The sequence below is a fragment of the Cydia fagiglandana genome, chromosome 18 (genome assembly GCF_963556715.1).
Source record: "Cydia fagiglandana chromosome 18, ilCydFagi1.1, whole genome shotgun sequence".
NCBI lineage: Eukaryota > Metazoa > Arthropoda > Insecta > Lepidoptera > Tortricidae > Cydia > Cydia fagiglandana.
This window is the reverse complement of record NC_085949.1, coordinates 4,225,883-4,252,901: the sequence shown is the minus strand read 5'-3', so window position 1 is coordinate 4,252,901 and position 27,019 is coordinate 4,225,883. Positions and strand designations below refer to the sequence as shown.

Here is a 27,019-nt window from a genome sequence, read left to right as displayed (position 1 = left end):
TTCTCGTGACTAGGGGGATTACTAGATCAACTTATTTTGACCCTATAAACTATAAACGATCGTGCCGTGATTTACCAAGAGATCTGACAAATACAGCAGCGGCATCAACGCCAGTAATCTCGCAACAGTAATGCTGCTGCGGTCGCCATCGGAATGTTACCTTTAGAGAGACCCCAGTCTTCTAGCTAGTCAGTGCAATGGAAAATGGCGTCGCTACATTGTCAACGTTTCGTCGAAAAACATATATGTATAGGTTCTCGCGGGCTTGGTTTCCGCAACTCGATGTCATATTATTGAGCCTATTTTGCGTGATGGATTGTCGGCACTATTAACTAACCCAACTCTACCAAGAAACCTAATAGCAGACCCTTGACGTTGCCGACGACTTCTGGGAGAGACCCCGGTGAGCCGAGGTGGTGTGCCCGGTATTCTACCACCCCTGGGCATTCGAGAATGACGTGGGTGGCTGTCTCATCTGCCTCCATGCATGCTCTCTGGGCCAACGCCGGCCACTCCAAGGGACGCAGCCATGCGGTAGAATGAGATAGCAATCACTTGCTCCCTCTAACGCAATAAGTGCGTCCCTTGGAGTGGCCGGCGTTGGCCCATCGTGTAGAGGAGCCATAACACCTACGGTTAATAGGTGCTTGTTTAATGAGCCGTGGCCAGTTATGGCCCCAGCTATTAAGCCGGAGCAGAGAAGCTACCGCCAAAACCGAAATTCGCAAATTGCGGGGATCTTTCTCTTTTACTCCAATGAAGGAATAATTAGAGTGACAGGGAAAAATATCCGCAATATGCGAACTTCGATTTTTGCGGTTATAGCCCAGCGCCGACGCTCGGGAGACGCTAGTGTGATGTGGCCCTTATAATGGCCATGGGTGACCATGAGCAATCTTTTACACTTTACCCCGCTCATTAGATGCATACAACAGATAAGCTAAACCGTTAATTAGGTACAATGTTGATGCAAATCTCTCCCCTTTGGCCTTGACATTGCGTGTACAGCATGGATTTATTAAACAGGAAGTTTTAATTTAACCTTCTAATGCCCATACAAAAAAAATGCCATTTGAATTTGAAATCAATAGTGAAGGAAATATGGTTGAATATCTTTTTACCACACCAGCACGTAAAGGCTCTCTTTATTCGTCAAAAACTGATTAGGAAGTTGCTTTTGATCCACACTAGCAAAGTAATTATATGCTTGAGTTGTTTCCATGTTGAATGGTGGACTTAACTTGTGATGATTTGCCTTGAAACCCTCACAACGCTCAAGATTCCATTTTTTGAGCCACTCGCTACGCTCGTGGAACTCAGTTTTGGTAGGTGTCTATCGCTTGCTCGGGTATCAAGGGTATCAAACGAGTCTGTTGTAACACGGCTGTTTTGAAAGGGGGTAAAATAAATGAATGGAAAGCTCCGGCTTGTCAAAAATAAAAACAGCCATGTTAACAAAATAAAATTAAATAAAATAAACTAAATGGAAACCTTGCTGTAGGAAAGCTAGGAGGAGAAACAATTAAACAAATTTAAATCTAACAAACTTTATTAACCTAAAGTTATAGTGTAAAAGCTCAGTGGTATAGCTGGGTCGCTTCACAGGTTCATGTCATAAGGTTTACACCAATTAATTAATTACTAAAGACTAAATTTCGAAATACCTAAGTTTTATGCACCAGAACTTTCAAAACTTTAAATTAAAATAACTATTGCTCTAAATCACATTTTAAATTTGTAGCCGAGCGCAGACGCAATTTAAAAATTAAAGATGCATCAGACCGACCTCAAAAACTGCTACCGGACCTGGAGCGGCGGGGAGTGACCTCGCCTATCCCCGGGAAGCTGACTGCTAACCTGGTTGGAGCCGGCCAGTGCAGATGACGTGGGACAGATCCCACAGCATCATTTTAAAACTTCAAATTCGAAACATCTAGAAACATCTAGAAACATCAAAAGCTTCTAGAAACATCTAGAAACATCCCGGCTCCTGCAAAGCGAGAAAAGGATATATTAGCCGATGCCCTTTATGGCCGCTAGAGAAAAAATGAAACAATTGGAAATTTAGCTCACCGCACTGGAAGCTGTTAGGACTTCTGGCGGAGCGCTCCCTTCCCTCGAGCAGGAGTCAACTCTGTAAAGAACCAAAACTTGGTTAAGAACAAACCCACAATGTTTCGCGCCATTTTGGAATTGATCACAACTAAATTCCATTTATACTTACTCAGTGGAACACCCCGAAGGACTCGAACTGCTTCCACCATTTTGACCACCATGTGGAATGTGTGGTCTTATCACAAAATAGGGCTCATGCGAGCGTGCGTCCCCGGAGGGGTCCACACATCAAAAGTGCATGTCATCTCAGAATGACCTTCTCATATGTTGAGAACAAAAGGCCAAAAACAAAAGTAGGGTGCCAATCCCTGAAGACACAAATCCTTCGAAAATTCTGAACTGATTTATCTAGAGAACTCTTTCTTGAGCCTAAGAAATATATTTTATCATTAAATCTAATAATGTTTCATTTCAGAGCCACTTTGTCAGTCTGTAATTTCTATGTTTTGTTTTACATCAATATTATTTTCTATCTATAAAAATCATACCTAAATCATACAAAGTTTTCCTGGAGTGACAACATAAATATCTCAAGTTTTAATTATTTTTACTCATATGACAACCCCGACAACAGATAAGCATCAAACGGTGCATCTGAATGCAACAGATTATGCAAAGAAGTGCAATCAATCGAGTTAGTTTGGGATATTGTTAAAAACGTTGAAAGAAGAAAAAGAATTCAACCCAAAAATATTAATTTAAAATCCAAGAAAATGTCTACGTTACAGTTTGTTCCTAACTATAACACCAAAGTAATTTGATTAGTCAAAACACAAGAGTAAACGAAGATATAAGAAAATATACGAGACCACAAATACTTACTTTTTACCGCGAAAAACTGGCTTGGCTCGTGGACACTCCCGTCTCGCACCGGCGCTTGAGCGCTACTGGCCGAGGATTCAAACATGGCCGACCGCGTGTTCCGAGTATTGCGTCAGACGCGTAGGTATTATAGTTATCGAGAAATTTGACTTGTTTCAATCATAACGTGTTTCAATTGTCCCCGGTCTACCCTAAAACAACTATTTTTCTTTTTACAGAAACATAAACATAACGAAAGCCAGAACAAAAATATTATTGATAATAATAAGTTCAAAAACCAAAACCCGACTACCGAAAATCGCAATGAAACAAGATAAAATTCTTATCTCAAACTCATCATTCAGGCCTTTAGCATCATGGCAGATGATTTATGCAGCGTCTGTTAGCGAGGAACAACGTCTCTCGTGGCTGTATAAGCCAATGCGGGACCGGCATTTGCAACCGCATTTATGGCAGCTGAAGCAGGGAGTCATGTCGGCATCATTAGGTGGATTGTGCCTCTGCGCGTTTTCGGGCAAGGTCTTGGAACCATGCGTTGTCGTGGATTTCGATCTGGATCGACCTGGATCTCAAACTATCATACAGAAAATGTTTTTAATTAAAAGTATATACTTTTAATTATAAAAAAATACAACGTATGACGAAATATGGTCGAAGTTTCACAAGTATCAAGACTATTTAATCCTTTTTCTATGGTGTTGGCACATACTGATTTCTAAAAGCTACTTTTTATTTAGCGCTGCATACTTTCTGTGGTCTGACTCTATCATACAGAAAATGTTATTTAATTATATACTTTTAAATATAAAAAAATACAACGTACTTAATATAATTTTCCTTTTGATACCGAAGTACAGACACAGAAACATAACGAAAGCACAAACAAAAATATTCATTATTGAAAATCGGAGCGAGCCGCGGGAGCGCGGTCCCGCGGGAAGAATTTCTATCTCCATCTCGCTCACCCGCGCGCCTCTCTTACAACTCGTACCGTTTAGGCGGAACGCGGAATTAAAATGTAAATAAAATCACTAATCAATGCAAAATAATTCTTTTTTCCAATAGGTACGTAATAAACAGCATTAGTACATCAATTTACAAAAGAAAAGAATAGCTAATATCATTTCTATCTATGAGTACTGTGTGGCGCCGCTGGGGAGTATGCTCCCCAGCGGCGCCACTTTCAATGCCGATTATTTCGTTTCGTATCACAGGTACAGTCATAAACATTATATGTACATGATGTACCTTTTAGGTACATCATTTCACCATATAATTCATTGGTATTCATTATGGTGGCGCCGCTGCAGAGCAGCACACGAAAATCTGTGGAAAACGGTGAAACGCTAATTTTTGAAATACGAGCGATAGAAATTCGGAATCAAGTGGTATTGACCACTCATTTTCAATTCAATTAGTAGAATTTAAATGCCTAGTAGCGGAGATATTATTGAACGAAATACACGAAGTCGTGCGGTCGAAATTCAAAAATCGGCCCCCTGGTTCAAATCCCGGTTATCTATGATAGGTTTAAAAAAAAATTGAATGCCATTATTATTAAATCTAAAATCGAAGCCATGGTTCCTAAGAACAGATTTCGCTATCTCTCATAGTTTCTGACTTCTCCATACTGACCCATTTGGATTGATCACCCTGTATACTTTTGGAACCTTTCGCTTGCTCGGGTACCTACCAATATTAGCGCGAGAGGTTAAACAACAACTTTGCCCCCTCGTAAAACAAATAACTACTTTTCTTTTTACAGACACATAAACATAACGAAAGCAAACATCTAAATATTATTGATAAAAATAAGTTCAAAAAAACTAAAATCCGACTACTGAAAATCGCAATGAAACAACATAGAATTTTTATCTGTAACTATCATACAGAAAATTTAATTTAATTATATACTTTTAAATATAAAAAAATACAACGTAATACAGAAGTAGAAAGCAATAAAAAAAAATTTAGTATAGAAAATCGGAGCGAGCCGCGGGAGCGCGGTCCCGCGGGAAGAATTTCTATCTCCATCTCGCTCACCCGCGCGCCTCTCTTACAACTCATACCGTTTAGGCGGAACGCGGAATTAAAATGTAAATAAAATCACTAATCAATGCAAAATAATTATTTTTTTCAATAGGTACGTAATAAACAGCATTAGTACATCAATTTACATAAGAAAAAAATAGCTAATATCATTTCTATCTATGAGTACTGTGTGGCGCCGCTGGGGAGTATGCTCCCCAGCGGCGCCACTTTCAATGCCGATTATTTCGTTTTCTATCACAGGTACAGTCATACACATTATAGGTACGTGATGTACCTCTTAGGTACATCATTTCACCATATAATTCATTGGTATTCATTATGGTGGCGCCGCTGCAGAGTAGCACACCCGTAAGCGATCTTGACATGTCATTTAATTGAAAAACGCTTTTTAAAAATCAGTAACTATTACTTATGAAAGCAGAAGTATATAAATGATCGTATTAGATTCATAATTGTTACATATTTGACGTAACTTATTTTTAATATGTGTTTTTCAATTAAAAGACACGTCAAGATTGTTTACCTTTATTTATTATTGTGGTGTTGTGGGCCTTTGAGTGTCGCATCGACCAGCATTGATCTATTGTGACGGCCCTTTAAAGATCATTACTAATGCCCGTTGCATCCAGAAAGTTCCAGATTCTTTGGGCCGTAATGTTCTGTACCTCATAGGGTTGCACTACGTGTCGCCCTAGGTAGGTACTTCTTTTTGCCATTAGTGGTCCACAAGAGCAGAGAATGTGCATTGCAGTCTCCTCTGACTCCTGACAGAACCTGCATGTCGCATCTTGTTTCTTCCCAATTTGAAACATGTGTTTATTCATTGTTTACCTTATTTCGAATCCTAAAAAAAAAAGTATGTAGTTACTACAGGGCCTGGGGCCTAGGTCGGCCAACACTGCAAATCCGCCACCGACAATGTTGACATTCTTTTGACAAAGATTCATAACGGTCGAGCATTCCCCATATTATCAATTTACAATACGCTAATAAGTATAATATATTGATTGACCCTTTTTGGAAGATAGGAAAAATAGCAAAACTAGCACAACATACACAATTACATCTATTACATATTCAAATGAGAGTATAATTACAGTTATATGTATAATAGTGCGTTTACACACTTGATAAGCTTCAGCGAAAACTTATGGTGGAACAAGCAAGGCCGAGCCGGTTTTTTCTACACAAGAAATACCGGTATTGTTACGTTCTTTGGTTTATTATTTCATTTTTGATGGGTCAATCTCAATACGAAGTCGTTACCTAAATCAAAGAGAATAGATAGTATAGAGGGGTCCTGTCATAGTAAATGTTGTAGTCACTGTAAATTTACTGCCATCTATCGACACACGACTATAACCCCATGTTTATTCACTGATATCTATGTGTTAAAATTGTTAAATATGAAACGATTTCTTCACGCCATCTAGCCGAGCATAGGCTAAAGGTGTGTGCGGCATCTATCCGAGAATGACTTTTTCTTGATTTCCGAGGCACGTTTTTTTCTTAGACTTTATTCATCTTATTCGAAGTTACATATGTCTTTGATCCTACGGAAAGAGCATAATTAAAAATATTGGGTTATTATGGGATATAAAAAAAACCGGTTCAGAGCCCTGGGAACAAGATCGATGTACAGTCGCCATCAGATATATCGGAGCGGCCAAGGTGCTCACAGATATCTGAACACGCCTCTATTGTCCAGGCGTTAGAGTGCGTGTTCAGATATTGTGAACACCTTGGCCGCTCCGATAAATCTGATGGCGACTGTACAGTATCAGATATATTACACTATTGTCAAGGCTTTAGACTCTTCAATGATAATTCATTTTAACTCCTGCTTTGAAGATAGGCAAATTGTATTACGGTCACTTGCACCATCCAGGGTTAGCCACTAACTCGGAGTTAACTGTTTGTTGTTAACACAGGGTTATATTGAACTGGTAAACTGGGTTTAACCGGCTAACCCCGAGTTAGCGGCTAACCCTGAATGGCGCAAGTAGCCCTGTGAGAATAATATACGAAGTTTATATCTAAGTATGACTTATTTAAGCACTACTAATTTAAAAGGGCCAGGATACAGTAAATACAGCTATCAATTCCATTTTCATAATACATATTAATTATACACATCTTAAATATAATTATAATAGTATACATACACATCTGCATCATAAGACATTTGATTACATCAGTTTTGTGATATAATTTATACAAAAAAACAACAAAAGTAAAACAAAGCATTATGACATACAACAATATTTTTGTAAGGGCCTGTTTCACTAACCACGGTTGACGAGCGGATCAACTTTAATCCGCAGTTAAGTAAAGATGTAGTGCATAATTATTTTCCTTCGTATTTTTACGTAAACGTACGAACGTGTCTTGCTGTTTCAGTCAGTAGGTACAGGTACAGTCACCTGCAACAATATGTTACTCTTCGAAGGCCGCAAAAATATGTGACACGCTCTTATGGCTCTACAAATAAGATCGTGTCAGATATTTTTGCGGCCTTCGTTGTGTAACATACTATTGCAGGTGACTGTACAAAAAATACTGAGGTGAACTGAAGTAGCAAGAATACGAACGTTTCCGAGAAAGTACGAAGGAAAACAATTATGCACTCCAACTGTATACCTCTGGTCTAAAACCCCTCATTGCAATTTAGAATTATTCCAAACTCCAAACAGTATAAATATTTCATAAAATTAATCATTTTCTCATCCAATATTAAAACTGAGAAAAACACTTATTAAAGTCCTAAAATAAAATAAATTAAAGTTATGTTACGAGGCACTATTATCATGACATAGGCGAATCACACACTTAGCGGATCCTGAGGGGCTACCGCGAAAACAGAAGTTCGCAAACTGCGGGGATCTTTCTCTTTTACTCCAATGAAGGCGTAATTAGAGTGACAGAGAAAAATGCCCGCAATTGACGATTTTCGATTTTCACGGTAGCCGTCCTGGATTCCAAAACAGCCGCTTATGCTTTAACCGGAATATACGCTAAGATGAAAAGGCTGTTCACACACTGAGTCAAAGGCTTTTCACTCACTGAGTCTATACCACGGCGAGCAGAGCGACATATTTAACAGTGTGCCTTAGCTAGTAAACTGTGTACGTTCGAAAGTATTAATATATGACCCATTTCGTACCTTGTCACAGTGATAATCAATATGAAAGTCACTAGAGACCTCATAGAGTCAGACCAAAAAAAGTCTGCAGCGGATTTGATAGCCCACGCAGTGCAAGTATTATTTTAAACGTCAAACTTCTATAAAATTATGATGTATAAATAACACTGGCACTGCGAGGGCTATAAAAATCGCTGCAGACTTTTCGTGGCTTAACTCTATTATTGTCACTGTGGCAAGGAACAAAACGGGTTATAAATTAAAACTCGACTGTGCGTATTTTTAAAGTAAGGACGCAAAGCACGAAGAATTTCGTACATTGACCCCGGTTCCTAAGGTTTACAATTTTAATGTCGCCGAGTAATATTCCAAATAAAGTCCTAGTGCTATAGCAAAGGTGACTAAATAAGTACTTAATTCTAATATTTTTGATATAAATAAATTATGCATTTCTTGACTTTTAATTGTCTACCATTCCAAGAAGACACGTTTAAGTTGCCATGAATAAACCTTCATATAAATAAAGGCTTATAATTGAAGGGATGTTTACAAAAACAACATAACTGACTACCTGGTTGACACCTGAAACGATTGACAATGTTCTTAAAAAGTGTCAACCGCTCTAAGCAGTTATGTTGTTTTTGTAAACATTCCTTCAATTGGTCAATTAATGAAATGCTTGTTAAAAATTGTAATTTTAAGTTACAACAAAAGTTGCGATTAATTCATTTTTGACTAATATTTGTAGCATATCATAAAAAAGATTCTAAATTCAGTTCAAGAAAGTGACGATATTACTCGATTAATAAAAAAACACTGAAACAATTACTAAGTATTTCACAACACAGGCATTTCTTTGCTTGACGGGCGGCTAGATCCCCTAATTAAAAATGTGGCAAATTCTTTAAAAGATATAAAGAATTTTGTATTTTTTATTCGTTTTGCTACCGGGATTTGTCCAAATATTGGTGAAAATAACGCAACCAGACTTTGAAAACCACACCCGAATATGAATTTGATTTTATTCATACAATAATGAGTAATTTAAGTCAACTAATAAATAAATATATTTCATCTAAACAAGAAATTAACACAGACGCGAAATTTTTTATCATAAACGGCCAAAATAACATTGCATTTCGTCGGGTGACAAGCAAAAGTCACTAACTAACACCATTGAAATTATTGGACAATAAACCGTGTTACAAGTGTAATAAAGTGCATTGTTACATAGCATCGTATTTTCTCTGTAATGCTCGTATTTGTCATGCTACCTCAAGACACGTTCGTACGTTTCCGTGAAAATACGATGGAAAATAATTATGCACTACAACTGTATTCATTATCCATAGTCAGGACGGTATGGGTTCAGAATTTTCCGATATTGCTATATCTCAAATATTTGATTTGTTTATACGAGTTATATCTCTTCTGGTGCAGTCAAATTCGCGCAAAAGCAATAATATTGACTGGACGATCGCAAAAATATATCATTTATGTGCTAAGATTTTTTCTCCAAGATCGTATCCGTGTTGAATGAGATATATGATTTTGAACCATAAAAACAGGCCGATAAAGTTGCTTTTTAAACAGGCTCGTTGCTTGTCACTCTTGACGTATTCTGTAGCGAAACAATGCCTTCTGTTTAACATGAAGGCTTACCCGAAAAAAATCACCTTAGAAAACTTCAACTATCCTCCTAAGGCCCAAGGTTCTACCTATAGTACTTATTCAGTTCGATGAAATTTGAATCATATTCAATTGGAACAGAGTCGCATTTGTTTTGTTTCGTTCAATTTTCAAACAAAACCAAAATCAACTCTATTCCCTGCACTGAAGGTTCAAATTTCAGTGGCAAATTCTGGATTTTCTATTGGTATGGCTGGGCCTTAGGAGGCTATATGAAAATTTGCACGCGCATCCACATTCAGGAGCAAACGAACATTTTGGCTGCGGTAAAGTATTCGACATACATAAGACGTTAGCTTAACGCTCACAGTTTAGGGTCTAGCGGTGAACTGACGCCCGGCTCCGGTACGTGCGGCGCGTGCGGGGCGTGCGAGGCGTGCGACACGTGCGAGGCGTGCGGGGCGTGCGGCGCGGACAGCGAGCCTGTCAGCTCTAACCGGGCGTGCTCAGATGCTACAAGGGCTTGGAGTTCCTCCTGAAAACAAATGTACAACTTATCATGACATGAACTCATGAAATTCTCATATATTTGTTACTGTGATTTCCCGATAATTCATCACAGACGCACGTGTCATCTTCGCAGTAATATAATAGCCGTCATGCTTCGATTTTAATAGTACATCCTGCTAGACTACAGTTGCCTCCAGAAACTCGCGAACTAAATTGACATGAGTTTGACAAATAAAATGATACCAGGAATAGCAAAGAAAACATAGGTAGGGGTATATGTCGATAAAATGATATCGATAAGTAAGATGCACTTACTACCTATGTGATAATTATAAAGGCTTGGCCACATACAGAGCGCGACGCAGCGCCGCGTCCACGCCGCGCGACCGCGGCACATGCTAACAGGTTACCGACGTCAAACAGACTGCGTCCCGCCGGTATCACGCCCCGCTTCTGTCGCGCCCCGCGCCGCGCGGCCCCTTGCGTTCGCGCGGCGCGTGCGCAGCGCTGCGCCGAGCGAACGCGGCGGCCCGCCGCGTCGCGCAAGGTCACATCAGTAGGATCGGACGTTAGGCAGCGAGCGGTGCGGTGCGTTCACGCGCGTCTTGAGGGCGTGTTGAGAGCGTGAGGCCGGCGCGCGCCCTGTTTGACCAGGCTTCGCGTCGGCATCACGCGGCGCGGACGCGGCGCTGCGTCGCGCTCTGTGTGTGGCCAAGCCTTAAAGGGGTCACAAACGATTTCGATTTGTAATATGAATGTGACGTGAAAAGTGGTTGATTCGATTGTAAGATTGTGACGTTACCAATCAAATCAGGAGGTGCGGATGTGAAACTGACAAATATGCAGGTTTGGCGGCAAGTTGTTTATATCAAGAGCTCGCGGTTGTCGCCATAAATCTAAAATTGGTGATTTAATTTTATGCAATGTGACCGGTAGATGAGATTGATCGATAATTAAAGTTAGACCCAGGAAAAGTCTGCAGCGATTTTGATAGCCCACGCAGAATAAATTAATAATTTCTTAGAATTTCGACGTTTAAAATAATACTTGCACTGCGTGGGCTATTAAAATCGCTGCATGCTTTTTTTGGTCTAACTGTATTTAAATTCTGACCAAATTGTCAATCTGAATGTCCAGTTCAGGGACTAGTCTTCTTTACAATCGAAGCAATAGGGATCACCGAGACGATTTAATTTTTAAGTCCACACCACACAAAATAAATGAAAAATCTTATCTTATTTCCCCGTCTGGGTCGGCCTTATTTGTATTTTGAGCCAAAATCACTGTTTCTATGTTATCACCTACAACTTGTTACTCTAGCTGTAAGTTTTCCTAATAAATAAAATAAAATAAATATAATAAAATATTTATTTCATTACCTACAATATGTTTATCCAATATCCTTGTATCGCTTACTATAAAATTGCACAATTTTTTGAAATATCAAGTAACATTTGTAAAATAATTGTAAAATCATTTAAATTACTTAAAGATACATTTTAACTGACCGCGCAACCGTAGCGCCGCTAGCGGTGAATTCTCGCGATATTCTCTAATTAAAACTTTTTTGAAAATATCGATGTGAACAGCACTGGCCAAACTGTGGTATCATTTGTGCACATTGACCTGTCAATTTAGTTCGCGAGATTCTGGAGGCAACCTTAAGTGGCGAGTAGGCTTATAAAGCCATCTCTTTCACTCTTCGTTTGGTAAAAGAGTATTATACTTTCAGTCGGTATTGTAGCAAGTATAACACAGACAAAACATCCTCCAGACCGAGCATAGTCGCGCTAGCTCCTCTGCCACGCATATGGTAGTTTTACTCCATGTTCGAGTCGAAAGTGTCTTTATGTGCCGTCCGTGTCTTTGAACGGACCAACCACGGCACGGGATTTCGCTCACCTCGTCCCGCGCACTCCGCATTTTTGGCATCATCTGTTGCATGAAATAATTGCTCTAAACTCGGTCTACAGCAGCGGTCGGCCACCTTTTAGCAGCCAAGGGCCACATAGCATTTAACGAAGTGGAGGCGGGCCGCACATCGTTAATATTTATGACTTTATCAGACATTGTCATTTGTCAATATTACATACAAAATAGCCAGGGAGGCTCGCGGGCCGCTGGTCTACAGGATTCCTAGTCTATTTTTTTTATTTTTATTTATAGTTACAATGAGTGACTCACCCCCCAGCCGAGTTTGTCGGCCAGCTCTTGGCAGCCGTGGTCGCAGTCGCCGAGGCGCGCCACGTCGCGGGTGGCGCCGGCGTCGAGCTGCAGCCCGCCCGACGACAGCCCCCACAGCCGCAGCAGCGGCGAGCGCAGCCCCGCCTTCTCGCGGTTGATGAGCAGCCGCGGACACCACTCGGGGACCCTGAGGGGAAACGGTTAAGGTGTGTGAGTGAATATTACGAGACCGGGTGTGTACATAATGCGCGACTTACAATGGAACTCGCAACGATTATTCGGAAAAAAATTGTTATAGCATAGGCAAACATTGCACCATACCTTTAGCCTATAGTCGAGTAGATGGCGTTAATATTAATATTTAATAAGTTAACACATATCAGTGAAAGAATAAGGATCAAAGTCAAATGGCGTTCTAACAGTTTTAAGTTCTGTCGAAAGATGGCAGTAAATTTACAGTAGCTACATAATTTACTTTGACTCTATTCTCTTTAAACCAGGAGATTAGAGAGGGGGTACTAGAGGACGATATATGCCTGGCCTGGCCCTGGCACGCTTTCTCCGAACACTGTCATCAAAACAGATCTGTCACTCACATGTCGATGAGGGAAGCGAACGGCTGCACCTCCAGCGACGACCCCATGATGATGAGCATGTCGCAGTGCTGGAAGTCCTCCTGCAGACAGTCTTGGAAGCGGTCCGGTAGGCTCTCCCCGAAGAACACGATGTCAGGCTTGACTACGCCGGGACAGGCAGTGCAGATGGGGATTTGGTCCGAGAATATACGCTCTGTGGTAACAATTAGATAATATTTTAAAATACTGCTATATTTTGTTCATACAATAACTGTAGAGAACTGTCGACGCGACTTTAAGCTTGACGAGCTAAAGGCCAGACCACCTGTGGCCATCACGTATAATTACGTTGGAGGGGTGCTGACCTGCACATTTGCTGCAAAGATTGGCTACGTGAGTCATTTGAGAGCGCACCAGCGACGCTCTCAGCGGTAGAAAAGCAGTCAAGCAGCAAGATGATGTTGATGAACTGTAGAGATATATCCCAATTTAGGATGGTATTCCCGGTTGGTAAATACTTTTGGTGTGTTGTTTCATTCGGTACTATAGATATAGATACTGTACTTGTGGTGTGCTATAAAGAGTATTGTACAAACAGTAAGACTCTTAACTGTCCATCAGTGGACCTTATGCCTTTTGTAAGAAGTTTATCATCCGAAGATTGCAGGTTCGTGTCCTGTCACGGTCGCCATGAAGTGATGTGAGGTAGAGGGGTATTTAATAAATAAAAGAATAAAATAAAAAAATCATAATCTGTCTCAATAATCCGTCTCCCTATACTATACCACAATCATAGACTAGGAATCCTCTAGACCGAGTTTAGAGCAATTATTTCATGCAACCGATGATGCCAAAAATGGAGTAAAATTACCGTATGCGTGGCTGAGAGGTAGCGCGACTATGCTCAGTCTGGAGGATGTTTTGTCTGTGACCACAATGAATTGCGAGTTGATGGTACCTTTAATGAACTCAAGCGGGTACTCCTTCCTGCAGTCGATGCAGTGCGACGTGTAGAAGGTGCCGTGGGCTTCCACTAACTTCTCCTCCGGGAGGCCGGCGCCGCGCTCTAGGGTGTCGATATTCTGAGTGTAGTGGCGGAGGAGAAGACCTGCAATTTTTTTTAATTTTTTAAAAGTTACAAATGTATGTTACCATCTGGGCCCTATTTCACCAACGTGACAAATGACGCATTTGTCGACTTCACTGTTACTGACGTCACAGGTCTCCATAGGCTACGGTAACCGCTTACCATCAGACGGGCGGTGTGATTGTTTTCCACCAACATGTTAATTAAAAAAAAACTCCACTATATCGCCAGTAAATAAGTATTTATTTTGCGAAGCTAATGACAATTGTCACAAGAAATACGACAATTGGGTAGGTAAAGTTTTTTGAAGATAGGCAAATTATATTTTTTTCCGATAGTATTCATTACAGCAATCACGGAAATGCAGCTCTTTTATTTTTATTTCATTTTATTGATTAAATATAATTTTTTAAATGATCGATATGACGTTTGTGAGGTGGAATGGCAGATCCCAATAATTCCTTTGCGCGTCGTAAATGGTACGAGATAGAAAAAAAAACGATGTCAACTGTCAGTGTCACTTAGCTCTCATTCCCGAAAAATAACGGACAAGCCTCATGTTACCTTGCGAATTGCTATTAATGTTATCATTGAGATTTTCGACGACCTCAGCACGACCCACGGACTTCTGATTCCCCACGACATCTGCGCGTATTTGGACAAAGATTGAATTTACTTTCGATAACTTGGCACTGCATAATTATTGGACAACGTTTTCTTCCCCACCCCTACACGACGGCCCCTGCGCTGACCCTTGGACAGAGTTTTGCAAGAAAAATAAGCGAGTTCATACGAGATTGCGAGCAGATTCTACAAATTTGAAATTATTATCATAACAGTGATAAGCACAATGCCGTTGAATTAGAGGAGCAATGGCCGTACAGGAGTACGTATCCGTGAAATACATAGGTACATAAAACTATCTTCACTTGTGTTTTGATTTTTATTATTAAATTGCCATGAGCTGTTAAGTTCGTAAACAAGAAATCGGTCTAATTTTTTCTAACAATTTCAACCATCTGTTAGTTTTGTGTGGTTATCCTCATTTTATGAATGTTGTTCTTATTTTCAGGTGGATGTAAACATTCATTGGCGGTATTATACTGATGGCTAATTAGAACCATTGAGCCATGACATACTTCCTTGCAGTGTTATTCGGCTAAGCCTCGAGCATCCTGTGAATCTGAAGGATATAATTATTTCCATAAAAAAGAGCAATCGAATTAGGACCAAGATATCCCGAGAATCTAAAGACATTTTATAAAAAATGCAATAAAATGAAAATGGGAGACTCTCTTATTTTAACAATGTTACAAGATCATGACAATGTTATGGTCTATACTTATTAAAATTTTAAAACCAACATGTCTTTATCTTTGACTTGAAAATGTACAAATGATTTGGGTTAAGTTTTATGAAATGCAACTTATGCTAAAAATCTACTATTATTATATGTCAAATTATCGTGAACTCGATGTTGCTTAAGGCGTATCCAGATTAGTCAATTTTTCGCCAATCTGATTAAATTGCCCGATCGAATCGGGACGTGCGGACGCAAACGCCAATTTGGCTCGCCGAATTCAACCGCCGATAATGACCGATAAAATGAGGTGCGGACACAAGAACACCAATTTGTGAGCCTAGTATTTTCGTTATGGGGCATTTTTTCAATTTAAATGTCTCTAATATCACCATAAATCTAAAATTGGAGATTGACGCCAATTTCATTTCTGATCAAATCGACCGATTTTATCAGTCCCGTCTGGATACCGCTTTAGCACCGCGAAAGGGCGCTGCGCGGTGCGCCCGGATTGACGCATGCGCGTACCGTATGCTTAGTATCTATGGTAATATAATTTTAAAAAATATGCAAATAAAAGGCGGCAAAGTTTATTCGTTGTGCAATACTCAATAAGTTACCGCTTGTTATTTTAATACTCGTAATAAACAAAATGAGTTCAAGTGACGAAAACGACCTGGAATAGACGGCACACCGCCTCATTTGAAAGCAGAAACAAACTTAATAATGAATAACTAGCTTCCTGCTAAGTCCAGGGACAAATACAACAGGACTTACGACATGCTCATGCTGTGGAAGGACACAAGAAGGACAGCCAAAACGCAAGAAACACCTATTCTGAAAATGGTTTTTAGCGTATTTCTGTGACCAAGTGAAAACTAAAAAGCCATCTACATTTAATATAAACTAAGAATATGCGTTGTTTTTTTAATTGTATTCGCGTCACTTTACCCCTATTAAATACGCTTTACTAAATTGAATTTGTTTTATTTCCTCACATAATTTGAGAATAGTGCTTACTATGTATACCTCAATGGAAGCAAAAATGTAGTATTTTTGCGAGTTGATACACTTGCTACTTGTGTATAGTGGCAAATGTATTAAACCCGCAATCAACACTAATCAATATGTAAACAGGCCCCAACGTGAAGCACATTTACCCTACAGACATACTTATCCATATTGACCATATTTGAACCTTTCAACTCTCTTCAAGGGCACGCCACACAGCGTGATCCTATATACTGTTGTAATGTTAATGCTTAAGGATAATAATTTGTGGATTTATAAAATAAAACGAAACGGAATTTACTGGATTTATATTATATTATTTTGGATTTATATTATAAGTTTTCTAAAGTACAGTCGCCATCAGATATATTGGTGCAGCTAGGGTGCTCATAAATATCTGAACACGCCTCTATTATCAGGGCGTGCGTGTTCAGATATTGTGAACACCTTGCCGAGCCCATATATAATAGCCAATAACGACCTAGTTATAAGACTATTACAATCTTAATCATCATGTATGTATAATACAACAATCACGTTTATATAGTCCTCACAAACGTATAAGTTACCATTTTGGCCAATATATCTTCAAAGTTTGGCACCGAATCGCTGTTAAAGACTTTGGTGTGCTCAAATACGCTGAATTTGGAAAGTAACGTCTGTACTTCCTACAAGACGGTACGACGCACTTTTGAGTTCATCTCTGTAATATTCTATTTCCATTCGAACGTTTCCGGGATCGTCTCCATCTATTGTGTTGATACTGAGATCCAAAATGACTCGTGTAGCAGTCCAAGAGTCGTGGTGAAGGCGTTAATGAAAATGTTCTCCAAGAAGCAGTGCCAAGTAGTCGAAAGCAATCGTTATCATTATCAAAATATCCGTGTTGAGCGTGCTAGGGACGTTAAAAATACTTATTCTAGAAATCACACCGACATCCAATTACAAGAAAACACAAATGTTTCGTCCGACCATTATTTTCAAATTATTTGCAAGTTATTTTCCAAGAATGACACTGACAGTTGACATCGATTTTTTTTCTATCTCGTCCCATTTACTACGGCAAAGGAATTAATTACTCGAATCTGCCATTTCACTTCACAAACGTCATATCGATCATTTAAAAAATTATATTTAATCAATAAAATAATATAAAAATAAAAGAGCTGCATTTCCGTGATCGCTATAATGAATACTATCGGGAAAAAATATAATTTGCCTATCTTCAAAAAACTTTACCTACCCAATTGTCACGAAATTCCGACACAGGACTCATTTGCTGTCAAGAATTACCGAAAGTTCTTTGAAATCTTGTGACAATTGTCATCATTTTCATCATAAACATCACAAGAGAAATACCTGTTTTTTGCCGATATAATATTTTTTTTTAAATAATACAATGATGGTGACAAACAGGAATACGGCCCGCCCGATGGTAAGCGATGACCGTAGCCCATGGATGCCTGTGATGTCAGCAACAATGAGACTTGTCGAATTGTCGCACCTGTCATGTTGGTGAAATAGGGGCCTGGCTACGTGGTCCGACTGCCTTTGTTCTACCAATCGGACCACATTAACTTTTTGCTCCGCCGCATCGGCCGGCGAGCGCGCTAACGGACATACGATCCTTTGCCATGTTTCAGGATATAATGTTACAGGATTATTCACTATGTCAGACGGAAAATGAGTATTTTTCCTTTCCATCCACTCATTTTTCCTTTTTGAAACTTATAAAGCCATGATTAAATATCAAATATTTTTCACATGTACCTGGAGTAATCATGGTCACCAGTAAAAGACACTGGGCTTAACCCTGAGTTAAAACTAACTCTTAGTGGCCCTTAAGATACTTACAGATAATGATTGAATGAAAACAAATCTTTGTTTTGCATTATTAGGGTTCCGTTAACCAAAGGGACCCTATTACTAAGACTCCACTGTCCATCTGTCTGTCTGTCACCAGGCTGTAAAGCATGGACCATGAAAGCTATCACAGCTCTAGCAGCTTGGTGTCACATCGACCTCGATCACAAGACCCGAGCATGGTACAATTCGGACTGTGCTCGAGCCGTGGCCCTTAAGCAGTCTGCATACCAGGCTTGGGTACTAGCCCGCGATACCAAAGCTGGAGCACAGAGGGTTCCCGCGAGGAAAAAAGCCTTTAACTCAGCTGCCAAGTCCTGCAAACGGGTGCTTCGAAAGGCTCGATTCGACAACGTCAGTCGAATAGGGGCCAAACTCGCCTCCTACCCTCCTGGTAGCAAGCGGTTCTGGTCCCTGTCGAAAGCGGTCGAATCCAACTTCTGCCGACCCACATTGCCACCTCTGCAGAAACCTGATGGGACACTGGCCCACTCCGCGACAGAGAAAGCTAACTTGTTTGCTTCTCTGTTTGCGAGCAATTCACGTCTAGATGCAGGCTCAAAACTTCCACCTACGCTACCTCAATGCAGTTCCTCTATGCAGAGAATTGCTATACATCAAAAAGAGGTACGCCGAGCTCTGCTGAATCTTGACGTGAATAAAGCCAATGGGCCAGACGGTATACCTGCACGTGTACTAAAGCAGTGTGCGCCTGAGTTGTCTCCTGTACTGACACGCCTGTACCGCCTCTCTCTCCAAACAAGAACGGTGCCGAAATCCTGGAAGCTTGCAAACGTGCAGCCAGTACCCAAGAAGGGTAGTCGTGCTGATCCCTGCAATTACCGACCAATCGCCATTACCTCCATGCTCTGTAAAGTCATGGAAAGGGTACTTAACGGCAAGCTGCTGGCATACCTCGAAGCAAATGATCTGCTCAGTGACCGTCAATATGGGTTTCGCCGAGGTCGGTCTACTGGGGATCTTTTAGCGTATGTCACGCATTGCTGCGGCGAGGCCATCGAGAGGAACGGTGAAGCGCTTGCTGTTTCACTGGACATCTCGAAGGCCTTTGACAGGGTTTGGCACGCAAGTCTCCTTAGCAAGCTTCCTGCTTACGGCATCCCTGCTGACTTTTGTAGCTGGCTATCTGATTTCTTGAGAGAACGGTCGATCAGAGTAGTTATTGATGGCTGCTCTTCGGACCTCATGGGCATTGACGCCGGTGTTCCTCAGGGGTCTGTTCTCTCCGCAACCCTTTTCCTGCTCCACATTAACGACATGCTGCAACCCAGCATTGTAGGTTATGCAGATGACAGTACGGTTGTTGAGAGATATTTGGCTAGTGCAAGGGACAGCAGGGAGGATATACGTTCACAGAGAGAGGCCATGGTTGAGCGAATGAGCTTGACCCTTAGTCTCGTTTCCCAGTGGGGTGATGACAATCTGGTCACGTTCAATGCCTCCAAAACGCAGGCATGTCTATTTTCCGCAAAACGGAGTCCATTCGACCTGACTCCTTCTTTCCGGGGTGCATCTGTACCTATTACCGACAGGCTCGCTCCATCGTAGGCCACGTCTACGCCTCGGCTAGTCTGTGGCCATCTTGGAGGATATAACCAACGGAGACGCCATGTCTAAAATTTTCGGTACAAAATAGTCTGCCGTTTTTTGCGGGGGAGGGGCACATCAAATGTATAGGTACGTCATGTCAGATAAACGTCAGTCCATACATATGGTTGACATGAGGTTGACCATTGGCCGCCTATTTTCGACAGAGGGGAACGCCTGTTAATGGCGGCTCCATTGTTAATTACTCCGAGGTGGCCATGAGTAAGCCCATTCATAATTTAAAAAAAAAAAAGCCGCTATAACAACAAATACTAAAAAGTACGGAACCCTCGGTGGGCGAGTCGGACAGGCAGTTGTCTGGTTTTTTCTTTAAAAATTTTGATGATAAGGATTTAAAAAATAAACATACCTTTCTCATGTAAAAGCCTGATAAAATAGTGTGACACAGTAGGCTTGAAGCTTCCCGGGAACAGCTCTTTGGCTAACAGAAAGAAAGGTTTGGGGTTCTGTCGGAAGAAGTTGATTTCAAAAATGGCCTGCGGCTCGGGGAGGTTGTATTTCTGCAGGTTGTGGTAGAGACCCGTTTCTGGACTCCGGAAGTCTGGGATTCCGGCCGCTGGAAAAAGGTATATTATGATGTTTAAAATTTATACATGATTTATTTTTAACTTTCTCACTGGCTTTACAGTTTAAACTTGTAGTGTTTAACCATATAAAAAACACTAGGCTTTAAATATAGTTTTGCATACTTTCTGGGAATGGGACAATACTTTTGAAAACAGTTTGGGTAAGTCCTGAATTATATTATAATGCACTTATGAATTCAGTAACTGGAGACGCCTTGGCTGTAATTTTTTGTACAAAACAGTCTGCCGATTTCCATAGATAGTCCATACAAGTTTGCACAATTGTGCAAGGTTTACGGCACAGGGGTAACCTCTTAAAGGCGACTCTGAGGGCCTACCGCGGACCACGTTCGATGTGTTGCCTCTCTGTTGCACTTTTAAATTCACATGTAAGTGTGACAGGGAGACAAGATGTCGAATGTGGTTCGCGGTAGGCTGGCCAGTTATTAAATGCTCTATGGAAAGAACAGACTTGGATTTAAATAAAAAAATATTATTCCGTATTGCCATTTTAGTACCATGCATAAAAGTTTAACATATCAAATAAAGATGTCTGACTGCATCATGTGTATTTAAACACCTTGACTTAAAAATCTCTAACACGAGTTAATCAATCAGTACATTTGGCACATCATTACAAAACTTTTTTATTATTCTATATTGAAACTATTGAAGCTGAGACCATTTAATAACGGGAGTCACCTTTAAGAGCTTACCCCTCTGCCGAAAGCCTTGCACAGTTGTGCAAACTTTTATATAGACTGACATTTATTTGACATGGCTATTTGTACGTAACATACAAAACATGTACAAATAGCCATACATTTGACGTGCCCCTCCCTGGCAAAAATCGGCAAACTGTTTTGTAGAGAAAATGACAGCCAAGGCTTCTCCAGTTACTAAATGCTCTAAGTATTGAAGTTACCTAAATAAAAGCTTAAGGGGCTCCCCCACGCCAATGACCTTCGATCTGAATCCCTTAGTTTTCTAATGTTTTTTGTAGCTTATCATATTAACAGCAACGGCTTTAAGCAATAAAGTATCCCATATTTACTTTAAAGTTCACTGTATTCGAGATATTTGGCATCAAAGTTGAACAATTTTAGGTTAAAAAACTGGTTTTCTGGCCATAACTTTTGTGTTAATTAGTTTAAAATTAAAACCTTGGACATGATTTTCGAGACTTCAAAGACGAACTCAAATATGCAGATTTCGTACATGTAAGATCCTTCACTGCAAACTAGATACGAAAAAAGTGTTATTTAGACAATGTTTAAAAAAATTAATAAAAAAAAGTATTCATTTTTTTCAAAATCCGGTGGACAAAACTGGAGATAAAAGATTGAAGAACCGATAACCGTTTGTCTTATAATTCTATATGTAGTGCAAAAAAAGAAGATACGATTCAAAACTTGTCAAAAATCAATGAAAACCTCGGGTAGCCCCTTAACTGATTCATAACAGACATGACTCAAAGTAATCAATTCAATGTCAGATAAATTAATGTTGTACATCGCCTATACTTTAATAGTAACAAAATGCTTGCAATCTAATCTAACTGGACTATTCCATAATATTTGACGCGTAGACTAATTGACCTTGAATTTGTTTTGTACATAAACAGTGTGTAACCAAAATATTCCACTTTAGTCACTGATTGTAAACATAATGTATTTTATTTAAATAAATTATTCCCGTCAATTATTTATGCAGATTTAATTAAAATGTTACTTACACGTAGAAATTCCCGCTCCCGCCAATGTTATAATGTTTTTGCATCGCGATCCTTTTATCCACTTCACGATGCCGTCTAGGTTGACTTCGTCCAAAACCTTTTCTACCGGCGCCGCCGGCTCAGTAGGCTCATAGAAACCGAGTTTTTGAGCCAAGTATCTACGGATAGAGTCTACATCCAAATCCCGAAGGCGGGCGCCCATAGTTTCTATATGATTTGGCGGGACGGTCGACGCATCTAACGAGTCTTCTCCTGAAAGTCAATAATATAATTAAACCTTCAACCTATGCGTACCGGTAAGTAATGGGTGTCAAAATATCTACCATCGCTGGTCCCGGGTGGCGAATTGGCAGACATCGTTGGTAAATATTGTAAATTACGACTCCAAATCTTTGTCCACTTCAACCACGGCCTCTTTGACAGATAAACGTAGCGCATTCTCGGAAATGGTTACGATTCCTGAATGTTTACGACGTTTACGCCTTTCAGCAATGATTACGTAATGTTGTAAAGTTTCGAACGGTATAAATGTAACCTAATAAGTGTTTTACTTTTTATTTATTTATATGCTTATGACATTGATATGACTCTAAATACATAATATAATTAATTTAAAGGTACAGTATGCCAATATCACACCCAACTTCGTAAACATGAATTTAGATAAGTGCCTTAAAGGCGTACCTAAACGAGTCAATTTTTGGCCAATCTGATTAAATTGTCAACTTGGCTCGCCGTATTCAACCGCCGTTAATGACCGATATTACTGATACATTGAGGTGCGGACGCAGAAATAGCAATTTGTGAGGCTAGTATTTTTGTTCTGGGTCATTTTTTAATTTAGAGGGCTCTAATATCACCATAAATCTAAAATTGGTGATTAAATTGGAGATTGATGCCAATTTCATTTCTGATCTAATCGACCGATTTGATCAATCCCGTCTGAATACCGCTTTAGGCACAGAGTAAAAAAAAATCATTACTGTCAGGCTGTCACTGTCACTTGGTCACTACCATGATGCTACCATGTCAGGTGTGTCAGGTCCATGTACTGTCTGTACTGGTTCAAAATAATAGTTACAGTAAAGTTTTACTATTGTAATTGAAATAAAAAATGCGTTACGTTAAAATACTAAAAGAATAACTGTAGTATTTTAAAAGTTCTAGCAGTACTTAAAAACTTGTAAACCGCCATGGCTACACAAATTGACGAATCTATCGCAAAGTACGAAGCGTTCATCAACGACGTCTTAAAAGAAGACCTCAAAAAGGAAGATTGGCGGCTGCAGCAAATCAACGCAGAAATCACAGACTTGATTCAACAAAAACACACATTAGAAGTGGTAACTTCAAAAGAAAAACATCCTGACGGATTCAAGACGCAAGTAAACATAGGCTGCAACTTTTTTATGGAGGCCTCAGTTCCGGACACTTCAACAATGCTAATAAACGTTGGATTGAATCATTTTCTTGAATTTCCTGCGGAGGAGGCTGTGAAATATTTGGATGTGAGAATAAAGGCGTATGAGAGGAAAGCGGAAGAGTTAAAAGACCAGAGTGCTAAGACTAAGGCTCATATTAAGCTTATGTTGTTTGGTATTGGGGAGCTGCAGGAAAAAGCTGCTAAGGGATAAAGTGATGTTTTCCTTTGGTCTTAGTGGAGAACTTTTTTACAAGGAAATCTAGCCAATTATAGTTTTATATGTTCTAAAACTCAGCAAAATGTAAACTTTAAGTGTCAAAGTAACCTATTATGCTTTCAAGTATCATTTGTTTTAAACTAAGGACATTAAGCACAAAGAATTTTGTACCCGCCCTGTCCCTATCTCTATCACATGCACCTAATTATATTTCTGTAGCACAGATAGAATAAGAATAAGAATTATTTATTGCCACACACATACAAGAAAACAAAGACGATAAAAACAAAACAAAACAAAAACAACATGTTACATGTAACAATGAAATTAACATAGTTTGACATTAATCATTCTTATGTTATAAACAGAGCTCGGCGAGGGTGAGCTGTTTTCAGAGTTTGCACAACATGGACATGCCTTGTCATTCGATGGTATATGTGGTGTAATTTAATAACTAAAAAAGTATTTTATTTAGGCTGCCTTCCGCTACGATTTTTACGTGGCCATATAAAAAAAAAATTATAGCAAGAATTTTTTAGTAAAACCTCTTCAAATAATATGTTTATCCATCCATATGCTACTATTAAAGTGTTTTTTTATTTATTTATTACTATTATTAATACAAGAAATAACCTTACGATCTAATTCAGTTCCCTGCAAAACTGTTTACACAGTTTGTCTGCAGGTGCGAGTCTCTGATATAATTACTTGCATACGTAATCAGTGCAAAATATTATAAAAACTAACATCATACACTTAACTAATATAATCAAATATACCTTACTTTACTTGGGTGACATTTGCAGGCTCAGGCATGCAATTGTCACCCAAGCATTTTCAATAGGTGCTGCTTTACTGCTGTTTTAAATCTAGTTTTATTGGGCTCGAGCCTGATATTTTCTGGAAGACTGTTTAAGAAATATGGCAACCTTTTTTTTAGAGTTCGGTCTCCGTAATAATTGGTGACGCGGGGTATTTCATATTTTTGCACAGCCACTGATCTTGTATTATGTTTATGTTCTACTCGTGTCGAGATTTGCTCTTTATTGCTGTGGTTGTTAATTGCTAAGAGGTATTTGTGTTTTAAACTGACCGGGAGTATTTTACAAATTTTAAATAGTTTATTATAATTACCTTTACAACTGTTTCTAGTTTTTTTATTGACGAGTAACTTTAAGAATCTAATTTGTAGCGCTTCTACTTTATCTATATACGATTTAAAAGTGAGACCATAGCAATCAAGGGCATAGCTTAACACGGAATCAACTATTGCAAAATATAAGCACTTTAATACATTAATTGGTACTTTAAAGCTAAGGTGGTAAAATCTTCCTAATAAAATTCTAAGTTTGCTACAGATATAATTTATATGTTGTGTATTTGTACATAAGGCATTGTCATATTACTTTAATTATAATTAAAGTAATAAATAATAAAGAAATAATATAAAAAGTAAAGTAGTAATAATTAATAAAGTTTTATTTTAGTATTTCTTTCTAAGGTGTATCTCTATTAATATCTACACTTGACATAAGTGACGTCAAAATGGCTCACCCCTGCCGAGCTCTGGTTATAAAACTTATATAAACAACCAATAGTGTGACAATACGGATGGACTCAGCATTTGCTGTGTTACAGACTAGCTGTTACAGCGCTGGTTTTCAGTTAGGGAATGTAAATCGGTTATTTTTTGTATGGAAATAATTGGTTATTAACCGAAACCGCGGTTATTTCCATACAAAAAATAACCGATTTGCATTCCCTATTTTCAGTCCACCGCCTGATGCCGGCATCAATGCCTCTGAGAGCGGTACGGCAATATCATGAGGCGCATTTGTGTGATAGACAGAAATTGGGGGGTTAGGCCTTTGCCCAGAAGTAGGATACAACATGCTCCAAATAATAAAAATTTATTTTCAATACCTAACTGAAATTTTATTTTATTTATTATTTATATTAGTTATGTTAGTTATGTATATAATAACTGAAATAAGTAATAGATAAGTAGTTAGTATTATTATTTTTAAGCTTATTTAAAGTTCTATGTTATTTCTAGTTATAATGTAATAAATAAACACTTACAAGTGATTAATCTATACATACCTATACAATACATATATTGTATAGGTATGTATAGATTAATCACTGCATCATAATGTACAATTTTATTGTTAGAGACCAAATGAAACTGTACCTATCCCAAAACCTTAGACTGTAGACCTTATTTTAAAAATCTGAAACTTTTAACCCTCCCCTCTCTTTACATTTTAGAAGTAGCCATATTCGTCCACAAAAATATACATCTTTTTAAATTTTGCCAAAATGCCAGACGAAAACAGTATTTAGAACTTCCGGAGCCGAAACTAGAGATCTACAAAAACGGCCCCTATTACAGGGCTATTATAATTTACAATAAAATTCCCGCTTATTTAAAAACATCATACAACCAATTTGCAACAAATCTAAAAAGTAAACTGGTCGAAAAGTGCTACTACAGTATATCTGAGTTTATGGAAGATACCTTGTTATAATTATAAGTATATGTAAGTAAGAAAACACATTTTAGTTAAAAAAATATTTAATTGATTACTCCTAATTATTGTTACCTACTCTTAATTTACTTTAAGTCATGTTATGCTTGTCACATAAAATTTATAACTTGATTTGTTACAAATATTTTTGCGATACCCTGCCAGGGTCCATGTGCCTGTTACTATGTAGTCTACTCGTATGTAATATAAATATGTACATTGGATGCAAAATAAAGATCTCTATCTCTATCTCTAAAATAGAGGCGTTGAAAGCTGTGTTCAGTTTTGAATAAAAATACTACTATACTTCGTTTTTAGGGTTCCGTACCCAAAGGGTGAAACGGGACCCTATTACTAAGACTTCGCTGTCCGTCTGTCCGTCCGTCCGTCCGTCTGTCACCAGGCTGTATCTCACGAACCGTGATAGCTAGACAGTTGAAATTTTCACAGATGATGTATTACTGTTGCCGCTATAACAACGAATACTAAAAACAGAATAAAATAAAGATTTAAATGGGGCTCCCATACAACAAACGTGATTTTTGACCAAAGTTAAGCAACGTCGGGAGTGGTCAGTACTTGGATGGGTGACCGTTTTTATTTGCTTTTTTTGTTTTTGTTTTTTTTT

The 27,019-nt window shown here is 39.0% G+C and overlaps 2 protein-coding genes across 2 annotated transcripts; one reads left to right on the top strand and one right to left on the bottom strand.

Moving 5' to 3' along the window:
- Positions 1 to 7,087: 7,087 nt before the first annotated feature.
- LOC134673246 (NAD-dependent protein deacetylase sirtuin-2-like) lies at positions 7,088 to 22,724 on the bottom strand. The gene is made up of 7 exons (XM_063531209.1): positions 22,544 to 22,724; positions 22,221 to 22,472; positions 20,269 to 20,475; positions 13,988 to 14,137; positions 13,051 to 13,243; positions 12,455 to 12,641; positions 7,088 to 10,295 (listed from the first exon to the last, which is right to left on the bottom strand). The coding sequence occupies exons 1-7, from the start codon at positions 22,656 to 22,658 to the stop codon at positions 10,125 to 10,127; spliced, it is 1,275 nt and encodes a 424-aa protein (XP_063387279.1). The 5' UTR covers positions 22,659 to 22,724; the 3' UTR covers positions 7,088 to 10,124.
- Positions 22,725 to 23,408: 684 nt separating this feature from the next.
- LOC134673228 (protein UXT homolog) lies at positions 23,409 to 24,919 on the top strand. Its single transcript, XM_063531178.1, has one exon. The coding sequence runs from the start codon at positions 23,414 to 23,416 to the stop codon at positions 23,852 to 23,854; it is 441 nt and encodes a 146-aa protein (XP_063387248.1). The 5' UTR covers positions 23,409 to 23,413; the 3' UTR covers positions 23,855 to 24,919.
- The last annotated feature ends 2,100 nt before the right edge of the window (positions 24,920 to 27,019 follow it).

Coding starts and splice junctions, on each gene's coding strand:
- LOC134673246 (XM_063531209.1), bottom strand. CDS start 22,658: ATGCGCTACGTTTATCTGTCAAAGAGGCCGTGGTTGAAGTGGACAAAG. Junction 14,138..20,268: donor CAGGCTTTTACATGAGAAAG/GTATGTTTATTT, acceptor AAAAAATTGCAG/GTCTTCTCCTCCGCCACTAC. Junction 13,244..13,987: donor CCCGCTTGAGTTCATTAAAG/GTACCATCAACT, acceptor TTGTTACCACAG/AGCGTATATTCTCGGACCAA.
- LOC134673228 (XM_063531178.1), top strand. CDS start 23,414: ATGGCTACACAAATTGACGAATCTATCGCAAAGTACGAAGCGTTCATC.